This window comes from Lissotriton helveticus, chromosome 8, assembly GCF_964261635.1.
Source record: "Lissotriton helveticus chromosome 8, aLisHel1.1, whole genome shotgun sequence".
NCBI lineage: Eukaryota > Metazoa > Chordata > Amphibia > Caudata > Salamandridae > Lissotriton > Lissotriton helveticus.
In genome coordinates, this window is record NC_136069.1 from 1,350,899,891 (window position 1) to 1,350,914,090 (window position 14,200).

General features: G+C 41.7%; 1 protein-coding gene across 1 annotated transcript in view; it reads left to right on the forward strand.

Moving 5' to 3' along the window:
- The window catches only part of POU1F1 (POU class 1 homeobox 1), a 91,805-nt gene that overhangs the window by 57,537 nt on the left and 20,068 nt on the right, over window positions 1-14,200 (forward strand). Inside the window, exons 4-5 of the mRNA XM_078656196.1 lie at window positions 4,395-4,559; window positions 8,773-8,833. Coding sequence (XP_078512322.1) covers window positions 4,395-4,559; window positions 8,773-8,833 — 226 coding nt within the window. The remainder of the gene's footprint in view (window positions 1-4,394; window positions 4,560-8,772; window positions 8,834-14,200) is intronic.

The window sequence follows — 14,200 nt, forward strand, 5'->3', positions numbered from 1 at the left end:
ATAAGAGGGTATTTGAAAGTGTGAAATCTGACTTAGATAAGGCTCAAAATTTGGGATGCTTTGAGCCAGGATGAAACCTACGTGATGACCGATGCCAGCTCAAAAGGATTGGAAGCTGTCCTAATGCAGAGATCATATGGGGAGGACAGGACCATACTGTTTATTTCAAAAGGGTTGAAAAGAGAAGAGCTCAACTACTCTGTGATAGAGAAATAGGCTTTTGGAGTATTCTTGCCTGTGAGAAATGTGAAGAAATGTAATTGGGGGCACATGTTTGAGACTTAGACAGATCACAAGTCTCTTAGGGTAGTATTCTCGAAGGAAGGAGTGGATTTTGTATCCCATAGGATTCGCAAGTGGGAGGTTGCCCTCAAATAATTTGAATTTGACATATCGTATGTGCCTGGATCCAACAATTATTGACAGATTGTTTTTCAAGGATGTGTGACACCGAGGATGAGGTTCCAGAGGAGGGATCTTTTTTGGATGGTGAAGAGTGTGAAGATGAAGAGAATGTTTGTCTAATTACTGATGGGATTATACTGGAAGAAGAGTGAAGGAAAGAATTAATGAAAGGCATGGTGTTGCAGAAGGTCTTTAGGATGATTTCTGGTGGTGGAGTGGTAAGAATGAGTGTGAGGAGGATCTGGGAGGATTTTGGCAAGTAAATGATGAATTGGTTGTTGTTGATGGTTTTTTGATGAAACGAAGTAAACTATTACCCCCTAACAATTTGAGGAATGAATTGGCGGATAATATGCATGCCAGTCACAAGGGTATATTCAAATCTAAAGAGAGGGTCAGAGAAGGCTATTGGTGGTCAGCAATGGAGTTGATGATTAAGAGGGAGGTGAAGAACTGCATAGAGTGCATGCACAGTGATAGGGTGTTAAAGTGCAGGACACAACCCATAGTTTGGAGAGAACAAGCCTCTGGCCCATAGGTAGATATTGCTTTGAACCTAATTTCCCCTGTAAAACTCAAAACGTGTGATAGTATGTCCTGGTGTGCATTGACAGGTTCTCCCGCTGGCCTGAAATCGAGATGGTGAACACTGTGGAGTCTGGGGTTGTAATAGATTTTCTGGAGGAGTTATTTGAGAGAGAGCATTTTTCTTCGGCATTCCTTACAGATTATGGAGTGCAGTTGACTTCCCGTATAGTGGAGGAGTTCTTGAAGGAAAGAGGCATAAAGCACACAAAAAAAGCAGCGCTGTGCCATCCAGAAAGCAATGGTGTTGTGGAATGGTTTATAAAAGTGCTGAAGGAGAGTTTGCAACAAGCTGTGGGGAGTAGTGTGAATAGGGAGAGCGAGCTCCGAACAAAGGTGTATGAATATTAGCTTACCACACACTCTTTAACTGGTGTCACACATTTTCAACTGTTCATGAGAAGGATTCAAAATAGTGAGGTGTTCCCTGAGTGGGTGAATAAGACAAGAGTGGAGGTTGATGACCAAGTAGGCAAGGTGGAAGGGTTGAAGGAGAAGGAAAGAGAGAAAATGGTAAAAATGTAAAATCTTTATGATGACAGGAAAGTGGTCAAAACAACGATTGTGCATGTTGGTGATTGGATAAAAAGTAAGATCTCTAAGTGTAGCCATTCCTTGAGAGTTTCAAATTGTTTAATAATGCTGTGAAGCCAAGAGATCATAGAGTCTGGAACCTGAACAGGGTGGCCAAATGATATCCGATGGATGGGGAGTTTCTATGTTGTCGTTATGAACAACCAAGGGAAAATTGTTGGGTGAGACCACAACACATTAAGAGGGTGTCTCTTCGGCTACAAGACTGTGTTTAAACCATTAGCTCTGTTTGGTAACTGGGGCTTGCATCCTAGCTGTGTATATTCTCTTTTTCTAATATTGTTAGATTTAATTTTCATTCTATGGTACGATGTTGGTTGAAGGAGGTGATGTGGTGTTCTGCACTTGTGTAATGATGCTATGTTCTGGAATGTGTGGATATTTGCAAAAATGGAATTACAGGACGGGGGCATTATACCTCAGTTGACTGTTGAATGTGTCTGTGACTGGGGTCTCTGATACTTGACACATGATAAAGAACCTTACTACAATTTTTTTGATGAAGTGCAAGCCTTCTTCTTGGAACTTAACATTAGCATACTATACTCCTCTACTTCTGCCCAAAGACCGGACGCAGTGGGGGTTGGCTGCAAGGCTGTCACTTGCTTGTCTGTGAACAGCAGAATTGGTCTCCTACAACCATCTGGGCCTGGCTGTTGCCAGAATCTAACTGAGTTCTCCACAGGCGCCAACTCTTGTGTGCTGTCTTTGTCCATGTACAGCGTGAATTGACACCAGAATCTGGGCTATGGGCAGTCCCTGAGCTTAACCCTCTACAGGTGGAGAACCCCCACTACACATAGCATTTGGGAAGCCCAGCAGAGGTACGACTCTTTTTATTCTTTTGTGGGCTTTTTGGGTTTGCTAAACACCATTTGTAGTCTCTTGCTGGACTTCTAGCGTATCCAGTGGCTCAGTCTTGACTTTGTAAATACTGTTGGAAATCTACCAAGGGCCCGCAAACCTGTGTTTTCCCGGCATACCCTAAACTAAGATTCAAAGTACTGAGTGGGTGCCCAATAGAGGTCAAGGAAGCCTTGCCCGCGTTCCCAGACACCAAGGCAGGGCTTGCAGACATTTGGAGCAATGCTGGAGTTCGCAAACCCTACCTGTGGTCTTGAAATGAAGTCGAAAACTCTTTAAAATGGCATATCCGAATTGTATAATCTTGGATTCCTGGATTAAATTAAGGCTACTTTCAGCATGCTATACCTGCGGAAGATCTTTTCTTCCATACACGTTTTCTTCTGTCCTCAGGCCCAACCAATACAGTCTGTCATTGCCACAACGCCTCATCAATAATATACATTTTTTACAATATTCTATAGTTTCAAGACAGCTGGCCTTTGTTGGTCAACCCATCACTGCTGTTATTGTCTCTCTGCACAAAACCCACTACTGCATCCTGCTGGGTTCTTGTAGAAGCAGTTCAATTGATTAAATGAAAAAAATAAAATGATCACCATTTGTTCATGCTGCCTAAATCCCTCAATCCACTGACCACATCCTCATAATCACGAGCCACTGCAGAAAATTGAAACTCCTAAAATGATTTCCAGTAAATTCAAGTGCTCCACAAGAGACCAAATATTATAATGCCAGGAAAAGTATGCTTTAAAAAGGAAATGACAAGCATTTGTTAACTTACAGTCAGAGCTTACGGCAACCAAGTAAATAAACCATGTATGTTTTTTAAAGAGGAGTTAAAGACTAAGGGCACGATCCCGATCTTGCTAGGAAAGTCCTCTGTACGAATCGTACCCGGAGGGCTTTCTGAACGAGATGCGCTGTGCGAGTCCGTCCGAGCGAGTTTGATGCAACAGCATGGTTACGGACTCGATTCGGCCGGACTCCCATAGCACTCTATGGGAGCTTGTGTACGAAGGCGTACACAGGCTCTCATAGCAAAAAAGGGGTGGGTGCGGAAAGGCATACACACCGTGGCGGGCACCCCATTTTGCCCGCCACACTGTGCATGCTTGGATCGGGGGACCCATGCCCACACGCCCATGTCCAATTCGGAGGGCTCCAGGTGAAGGAGGACCTGCTCTGCCCCCCCGAATTTAAATTCTGACAGCTGCTTCGTCTTGCTGAGACCGAGTCGATGCAGCTGTCCGAATCGTGCATCGTACTTGCTCGTTTCGGAATCCGGCTCCATTGCACCCCACGATCGGCTCCTTACGAGTCAGATGGATAGCTTCGCATTCATAAACGAGTCAGTCAGGGCAGACGTGATCTTCGCATCGTACTTTCTCGTTTGTAACGGGGTGATTCAGTCCGAAACATTGGCTCCGAATCGGACTCGCGTCCTGCGGATCCCGTCCGGAGCCCTTCCTTACGAGATCGGAATCGGCCTCTAAATGGGAACAATACAAACTGGAGAGTAAATCATGATTGTGATCACTTTAAGTTTATTATATTTGGAATAATGCAGACTTCCTGTCCAGTTAAACATTTTATTGGCCTGGTTATGCTAATTCGGCACCATTGCTGAGTTCGCCCCTCCCTCTTCTCTACAATGTTAATCACCTGCAGCGGAGGAAGAAAATTATACCAAAAGAAAGCCTGAACATATTGGAGAAAATGGAAAATAAAGTGAATAGAGATTTCTGAAGCAAGTTAAACGTGCTCTGATTACATACGTACGATTTACCAGCTAGGGTTTTATGTCTGAGGAGGAAGACACTAGTCGGCATGTATTGTTTCTAATTTTACAGATGGGTGAGGCGGTGACTGATTAGATTGTTGAAAATATTCACTAACTTTTTACAAAGGGATCCTTTAAAGTCTTCTTTTATTGCCTGTTCCAGGATATACTCAGACGAACGTGGGAGAGGCCCTAGCAGCTGTGCACGGGTCAGAGTTCAGCCAAACTACGATTTGTCGGTTTGAAAATTTACAGCTGAGTTTTAAAAATGCCTGCAAACTGAAGTCAATACTATCCAAGTGGCTGGACGAAGCTGAGCAAGTAGGAGGTAAGATTCTCCAAACATCTGAATGTATTCATTGCTGATCCATTTGAACTTTTCCAGTGTGAAATCTTGAGCCATTTCACGTTGTGTTTTTTCTATTAATCAATACATATGAAGTCCATTTCTTGCCTCGGAAATAGAAATCAAAAGAATTCCAAAGCGGTTAAGTCCAAAGGTCAGAAGGAATGTTAACATGTTTCTTTCTAGTCTCGTGGCATTTACTCTAGGGATCTGGCTGTCTTCTCGGATATACTTACTACACCAAGACAGAGTACAGGTTCTTAACATTCATTCCCCCCTTCTCCCACATGAAGGCTGAAGTGATTCCACTTCTGTTTCCTTATCAGGACCCAAATCACACTATCCACTTCCTGCCCAAACAAAAAGGGACCTCCGCTAGATTGTAGGTAACTGGTGAGATGCGTGCCGTCATACACATCTTAGATGCAACAAAATATCTATACCAACCTTTTCTGAAATAAGAACTACTTATGTTCAATGAAGTTCATTGAGAGCAACAAATAATGTTACAGTTGTCACAGTGTTCCACATCAGACAAAATTACATTAGTGGCCAACATAAAGATACTACTAGCAACCACCTCAGTGCATCATGGGTGCCAGCAGTAATGTGAACTGGCTTTGGCTATATGGAATGACTCAACAAGAGTTACACGTAACAGCCATAATTGCAATGTCTCTGGCACCCAGGTAATATTGTAAAAAGTCTCCTCAATGGCGCGTGATTTATTATTCAAATGTCAGCTTAAAATAGATTTTAGTAATTAAGCCATTTTTTCCAAATATCAGCTTATGAGTTCGGAAAATAAACACATTTTGGTCGGCATATATACACTATCAATACTGGTGTATGTATATTAAGTCAACCAAGCACAAGATTCTAACTGGAGTAGGCTGGGCTGCACTCATGAGAGCTACTTACAGATATCTGGCGAGTTACCAGTAGCTCATGAGGTACATGTTGGAGAAGCCTGATCTGTGGGATTGCTGGGACATTAGTTGTGCGTGACTTTCAATGCCAATTTTAGATCTAGCTTAAGCCAATGCCTTTTCCTAATGAAAAGCATATAATATCTATGTAAAGTGGTCTTTGGGTCAGCCTCTTTCAGTCATTGGCTTCTTTCACTCCTGACCTCATGGCCTTTAGCTTCTTTGGTTGTGGATCATTCAGCTGTTGGCTTTAGCCACTGTTAATCACATCTCAGATGAGCAAACAGAAGTATGTTGTCTCACTGTTTTTCTATTGGCCATTTCGGTGTATACTTCTGCCTTCTCTGGGATGCATGAGGGATTACTTTACAACTGAAAATTATGGTCAAGTATCAAATAATCAGCTTCTTTTTTCTGAAAAGTAGAAACACTCACCACAAATTTGATACAAAATGCTTCTCTCTTGACTTGCAAGGGTAATACCTTCTTTCTGTCCCATCTGCTAAGGTTCTAGGTAAATGCCGACATAGTGCGAATGCCTGATGACTTGTCCCCCTTACCACAAGCTTGCTGCACACATCATGCATGGTCCCATCTGCTCCTCTGAGCTGCTGCAACATGTTGCTCCGGTAACTGTGTCCTTCCTGCATGCTTGGTGAATCTCCAGCAGGCTGCCCTTCTCCCAGATGAGTCTTTTCCCCTGCTGCTGGGAAACGAAAGATACTGCGAGCATGTGAGATAACTCCTATGTTTTCCCGTCCAGCTGCTGCTGGTGTTAAGAACACTCAGAAACTTTCTTCAGCTATAACACAAACATTGGCTTGGCCAATGGACGTGGCTTGCAACTCATAATGCAAGCCAGACCTATTGGCTTTGCCAATGCTTGTTCCTACAGTAACTTACCTAGTATTTCATTGGCATTTGAAGTTTTCAGAGAATTTACTGCCACTCCGGACCAGTAGCCCTGGAAATATGTATACACTCAGTATATGGTAGTGTGAATACTCTATTAATAGAATCCCTGAATAAGTAAATGGAGTAGGAGGAGTTCTTTCTCGGCTTAAATATTAGCGGCATTAATGCTACTTTCGCATGATTCTGGGCCTTGTATGCTGTCAGACTCACATTCGCTTGTGTCTATTTTGTCCTGCATGGTTGATGGATTGTGTTCCTTCTAGACTGAAGACTTCTTAAAATATGTGCATTGTAGTACAGAGCCTCCATACCATCATCAAAGTCTGAATCACTGCCCACTGAGCGATTCTCTTAGCGTAATCTTCTTCAATATTTATGAGGAGCCTTTTCACTTAGATGGTACACTACTGGCTCCAATGGTTCCAGTGATACTAGTCCCTTAACTCTCTCAGACTTGATTATAGTCGGCTGTTCTTTCTCCATATCACTTTTGGGAACCGTCTCTGACAGCTGTACAGTATGTGTGTTCTATCAGATTCCAGTAAAATCGTCATTTTATTTAACTGAAATTCTTCTTGAATGTTCAGGTGAATTGTCACTTGCTCCCATTACTCTGCTTGTTTCCGGGAAGATGGCTGCTTGTGTTGTTCTGCTGTAGTCCGAAGTGCATGATTTATTTACTGATTCCATGGCCAGTTTATTATGTTTGGAAACACTCAGAGATCAGCTGTCATGTGTCAAATAGTCGATTGGGTGGGTCGTCAATAGAGCAGTGCACATAACAGTCCAGTTTGAAAGTCTTCCAGATTTCGAGTGAATGCAGATTATTTTGAATTATTGTTAGGTAGCTTATACATACAAGTGATTCCTTTTAACTACACACAAAAAGGAGAAAATTTAATTTTTAGCCTTGGGGGGTTTTGTCTTGCATGATAGACGAGAGAACTTATCACTAAAACAAAATGATCTCTACAGAGCAGGGGATGTTCCCCAGTAAAGCTACCTCTACCTCAACCATGCAGCTCACCATCCATGCAAATAGAGGACCTGCTGTCAGGCAGGCGGGAGCTTTCTCATGTAGTTCTTTCATCCTCAGCACATCTATATGCTTTGTGATCCAGATCAGATGTAACCCACATGTGAGGGAAAATGGCAAGAGACCAATCACACAAATACTGTTCAGTGCATCCGAAGAAGACGCATGTCTGCTTCCTGGTCACAACCTGATTGGCCAGCTAACACAGGTAACTAAAATCACCTGGTCACAATAAGTTCATGTAGTAGCTTAGTACAGTGTAGTAGCTTAGTACAGTGTGATCTTTTATCATTTCATGACATACAAGTCTGCTAAATCCAAATTCAAAATTAAGTTGCTGCACAGATGTATAAAAGATGACTGCTAGAAAGTATCCTCTCGGAGCTGGTCCTCTTTTTGGATGCCTCTCACTGTTCCTGCCATCAGTACACATTTTTCAGAGTGTCTGTACCGATCAAGCTTGATGCTCATAAAGGGCTTGAGTAATAAAATGGCTGCTGCCTTCCTGTCCCTTAATAGATGATCCTATCAATCCATTTGGGTTGATGCTGATGTAGCAATCTTTGATACTGAACTTCCTGTAACTGGATAGTTTACTCTTGCCTATGATTAATTTCCTTGGCTTTACCTTTAACCCCCACTAAAGTTCTATAATGCATGTTAAAACAGTTCCAAAATCTTCCAGCTTTTCCCTCTACAACAATCTCCAAATAACTGCTCACACTCTTCTTATTGTCAGATTAGAGTATGGGAATGCACTCCTAGGAGGTGTCTCACAATCGCCTGCTGCACTGCTCAGGGCACTCCACTCAGCATCCAGGTTGATCGCCACCTCAGCAAAACATAACCTCATCACCCCATACTCTGTAAGTTTCACTTACTACCTGTAAATGCAACACTTACATTCAAACCATGCTGCCTTGTTTACAAGACTATACAACAGCACAACCCTCCCCAGCTCTCTGAACAGCTTCTCATCTCCAGCAAACAAAGAGGCCTTGGAACTCAGACCTCTTCTAATTCCAGCCCCCAGATTCACACGGTCTATCAGCCAAAAACAATCCTTCTCAGAGTCCCCAAAAATATTACTTTGGTATCAAAGCTAAGCCCACCCTTCTTGCATCTAAAACCCATCTCTTCCATCACAACTTCCTTAAGAAAAGTGTTTTTCATTAAGTATAAATTCCTCAGCTACATCCCTCTGCTAATATGGTGTCGTTCTGAGCACACATTGCAAATCAGGTATCTCAGCAACAAAGGTGTTTTGTGTTTGAATGTTCCCAAGGAATAATGTGCTTTCTTATTTAATCTTCAGCTCTTTACAATGAAAAAGTTGGGGCGAATGAAAGAAAAAGAAAGCGCAGAACAACTATAAGGTACACAACTAATTGTTTCAGTGTTTTAAACATGCTGTTGTAAATTATATTGTCTTGATTATGTGCATGGTAGCGTGAAAATAATATGTGATAATTAATCGATAGCATGGGCTGAGTAATACAAAGACTGGCAGGAATGATCAGCTAGAACATTTTTGTGCTAAGTGACCTTTGTTTAATCCGGAAGTAATGTTGCGTACTTGTCACCCATAGACGTCACTTCACTAAAATGTCTGGAGTAGTGGAAGTGACGTCACGCACGCTTTGACCCCGGTGACATCAAATGAAGTGATAGCACATGACCTTTGACCCTGATGACATAACAGGAAGTGAAAACACTTGTGTTCTTTTAAAAAGTATACAATGAGTTGATATTAATAAAATAACAAGAAAGGTACCAACAATGGTAAAATCTAGTTTATTTACCACTCATATATTAACTAGGGAGCTGCTATATGTTTTAGCATGTGTGTGTTTAGCATGTGTGTGTGTGTGTGTGTATTTATATATATATTCACTGACAAAACCATAGGTTTCACACATGTTATAGTTAGCTGGACATTTCACTCATACAAAACCATTGAAATTCCCCCGTTATAGTTAGTTCAGCTAACTATAACTCGCATGCCCGCAATGCACTGCTGATGACGTCACATATTACATCACTCATGACTAGTCAACCCAGAACATAGACTTAGATTACATGAAGTAAAGTGGATAACAAGAGCACTCTTTCATTATAGCCTTACACCAGTCCAAAACAAGATGTAAAAAAAGACAAGTGCAACTTTGAAATGTTTATTTCTAACGCCATAATCTCATGCAAAGTACCTTAGATAATATAACCAAACATATTATCAGAAACAAGGTTGTCAGCATTGTTACTATTCTATGAAATACAAACGGAAAAAGCATCCTATAATGTTAAAGGTAAACACATTTTAAATATACCTACATTTCACCCTCCCTACCTAGCAGATTAGTTTATAACTACAGAAAGTCTCATAGGATTACATGGGCAGACCCAAACCTCTGGTACTCAGCAGTAGTGGATCACATTCAGTGCTCTACAAACTGTCAAGATACGAATGTTCTCCAACTGTGTGTAACTTTGCCTCCACAATGCATTATGAAACGCACAAGTATCAGAGGTGGCCACAGCTGCATATGTGTTATGTCTCGAAAGTGCAAGGATCATTGTGAATAACATACACAGTATTCAAGATAACCTTGATGTTCCATGCTCACACTATACACACAAAACTAGCGAGGCAGTTTACAAATCTAGCATAACAAATTATTCTCATATAAAGCAAAATACTCAGCGTTCACCAAACAATATCACAAGTACGTGTCGTGTGCAAAGCAGAGCAGGAAAGAAAAAATAGTGTGTAAGCTTCTAATTAACCCATTCTAACTTAACAAGGTGTGAGTGCAAGGCTCAGCCCCACGGCACCCTTCCTTGATCAAAGCACGTGATATAAACATGGGCGAATTAGGAACGCAGAGTCCGAGCCTAAAAAGCAGAGTCAAGTTCACATTTCCAAAACAAAGTTATTCGCTCTTTGATAGAAAGCAGTAGCTAAATAATAAAGAATACGTAGAAAAATCAAAGAGTCTTAATCCAACAGCGTGGAAACACACTATGTAGCAACAGCCTCCAACAGGAAGTCATTGTTCTCATCTGAAAACATTTCAGCCCTCCAATTCACTAGTGGGAATGAACATACATGTTCTTCAACGACCGGAGCCTCTATCACCATTGGAGGAAAACTCGGGTCATCTTCAATGTAACTGCGTGCCAAGAACTCAAGCGCCGCTGCAAAAGCATTCCAACGACCCATTATTCCATGTATCGCTGCTAAGGCCATAATCCCGCCCCCAGAACAGAGCACGTCATGAACCACTAAGGGGCTCATCAGCTGGCCATAATCTGCGTTGGGAGAAACTGTACTGCAGAGACACAAATCCTTGGCCCAGTCGAAATCGCAGCTCAGGCAATGGAACACAGGTTGAATGCATGTGAAAAAGGAAAATCGAAACGATAATCCATAAATTGCACTCACTGTAGCCAGAGGCAGCGCTCCGTAATAACGAATCATTCGGTTGCGAACCATCAACAGCATGGACATATTGTCTGCTGCAGGATGTGCATCCATATTTATGTAAACAAATTCATAAAAGCACACCGGCAACTAATGCGAGTATTAAGTGCAATCCACCAAAGATGCTGGAAAAAATCGAATGGAAAAATCCCGAAAAGACACCAAATATACTTTCTACAGAAGTCACAAGGCCACTGTTTCTAACTTTAAAAAAAGTAAGGTAACCCCGTAGTCAAGGACACATTAAATCCCCTAAATTCAAGAGCACGTCTGTATTTATAAAGCAAACACTTCTTTGCGGGTGTTTGCTACATGAAGGACAAATGTTTCTGTAGCAGATATAAGAACAACCGCTTTTTGAGACAATAGCGCTCTTATACGACTCATTTGGTTGACTCTGCATTCAAGGTCGAAATCGACAGCCAGATGGAAACATCTAGCTTCCCATGCAAAGGAGTTAACACAACCTTTTTTTAATCAAACCGCACGCTCAGTTACCTTAATCATGTAGGCGATGCCTGCTAACATTGCACAACAATCTCCATTAGTTCAAAGTAAACAACTCCAGTTTCCAGTAAACTGAACGTTGTTATGATAGCAGGTGTCGGACTACCATTCAAAACTCAGTCCAAATTAGGCGCATCTTGTTTACAAGAGCCATGCAATTGTATGTGTCTACAAATTAAGGAGTGATCTGGTGCTATTGCGCAATCCTCGCCGTTCACATAGACTTCTTTTCCCTCCCTCAGGCACCTATATGTAAATGGTAATAACCAAGCTTCATGGAGATAAGTGCTGCCTAAACATCCATATCTGCCTATAGCATAGTATTTCATGCAAACTTCAAACTTAAACAGGTTAAAAAGTAACGTTATGATACTGTGGATAAGCTACACACCTAAATTGGATCTCCAATGAGTGACCACTTCTAACCATTCTCATAGCGCGCCCTGTGCTCTGATTTGACAGTGAGAGAGTGATCGCACCATAATTTTTACTGCTAATCATTCTCAGCATACGCTACGAATACGCTTTGACGTTACGCTTCGCATCAAAGCTTCCGTGTGACGTCATGTACGGCACCCCGTACGCGAAAGACGCACATTTTTTAAATTGTTTAAAAACATATATTCATGTATTTAGTGAACATACTAACAGAAGACTTAATCTGGGATAATTATGAAATCATTTTTTTTAACTTTTAAAAATCCTATATTACTTCTATATTGTATGAGTGGAGCTGCGTGGCCCTCCGCCTGGTGCCCTAGACTCCACCACGCCCAGACCCGGTTCATAAGCACACGTGATCGTCACCACGAAACCGTTGGCACGCATATCGCTTTACCACACATGCTTTTAAAACTAGTATGCATTTACAACGCATGATAAACGCATAATCTTAATAATGTTTTTTTGTTGATGAACACGTGTTGTAATGGCTGTGGCTTACGTCCTTCAAATTAGTTTCTAGGTATACGTGTGACCAAGTCTGATAAGAACGGAGACCAAGGACAAACACCGCAGTGTCTGTGGCAGGAAATCTCATCGATCACAGAGAAAATATGGGCAGGGTAAAATGAAAGTAACAGCTATAATAAAAATAACGGAGGAAAACTACTAAAATGGCGGTTGGACGGAGTATGTAATCAACGTTTTGCGCCTCGACACTACATTTCAAATAAATATACATACAACATGTTTATTAAGATATTACAAAAGTATAGCACCGGATGACACACACGACCCGGGAAAAGAAAGCGGCAAATTTAATACCTAAAATCAGGAGAGGTTTGCTTGGCGAACTTGAAGAAAAAGAAAAAAAAGTGCACTTGCAAACAAGGCTGCGCATGCGTAGAGAGTACAACTGATGCAGGGAAAAAAACGGAAAGTTTTACATACTGTCATAGAAATATAGCTCTAAAAACTGCCCCGGCATTTGCCTCCCGAGACCTAATGAATAAAATGGACTTCTAGTTTTTTTCCCTTTTCCACCACGTACGAGTACCATACGGGTACGCCGCGATATATTTTTTTTTTTTTAAATTGACCCTAAAAATCCATGTACGACCCCCTGAGCAAGCCTAGAAAGTCAGGATATTTCTACCCTGCCCCTTTCCTTATTTCTCAACTTTGTTTTACTGTTTTCTTGTGACTCGCTTCTAGCGACGAACAAAATGGCTGCCAACACTTCCTGGTTTGCAGTGTTCACAGACAGTTGACATCCAATCAGCATGCAGCTCGTGCTCGTAATTGTACGGTTTTCGGTACGCGTGTCGGACTCCGTCTCTAGATATCGCTATGATTTTACTGGTAATTTTCTCAGAAACTACTGAACGGATTTACACCATTTAACAAAAAGCACAATCTGCAAACTAAACTCTACCTCTCTGCCAAATTTGCTATAATTCCGTTCAGCCTTTCGGGCTGTAGCCCTGGCTAAAGGTCCCTACGGAAAATTGCATGGCGAAAATACGTTTAGAGACCCCCTTTTTTCTCGGCCCTCACTTGACGAATCACCCCCAAACTTTCAGAGAAGGAGCGGAACCGAGCAGGCCATTTTCTTGGAGAAATTCACGAAGATTCGTCCACCGACGCCAAAGTTATTCAAATAGAATGTTGTAGATTTCCTTTGGAAAGTAGGTCCTAACTATAACTACCTACTGGCGACCGCCAGTAGGTTATATATATATATATATATATATATATATATATATATATATATATATATATGTCCAAACACAATCCCGGAGAGTAAAAGTACCAAGGAAAGCAGCACTCGCAGGGGGTTGTTCCAACCAGTTTATTACGGCGGAACAAACAGCAACGACGCGTTTCGCCGTAGGGCTTTGTCAAGTTGATTGTGTTTGGACATTTGAAAACGGGTACACCCCCGTTATGGCGTGCACCCGCCCATGAGTGCAACCGGCTGGTGTTTGGGAGCGGATATATATATATATATATATATATATATATATATATATATATATATATATATATATATATATATATATATATAGATATATATATTACAGCTCCGTGGGGTTGTCCAAGTAACGAGTTGCACTCGAGCCTGCGTGGGCCTTCCCCAAAACGTTTGTTGGTATGGGCAGTTGCGTGTTTGAAATAGGCCCGACGCGTTTTGGAAATTTATTTTCCTCATCAGGGGCCAGCAGTAAAGTGCACGACGTCAACCATCTCCCTTTATGAAAACACACATTGTGCTTATGGGAGATGTAGTCTATATGTCCTGGATGGATGCACT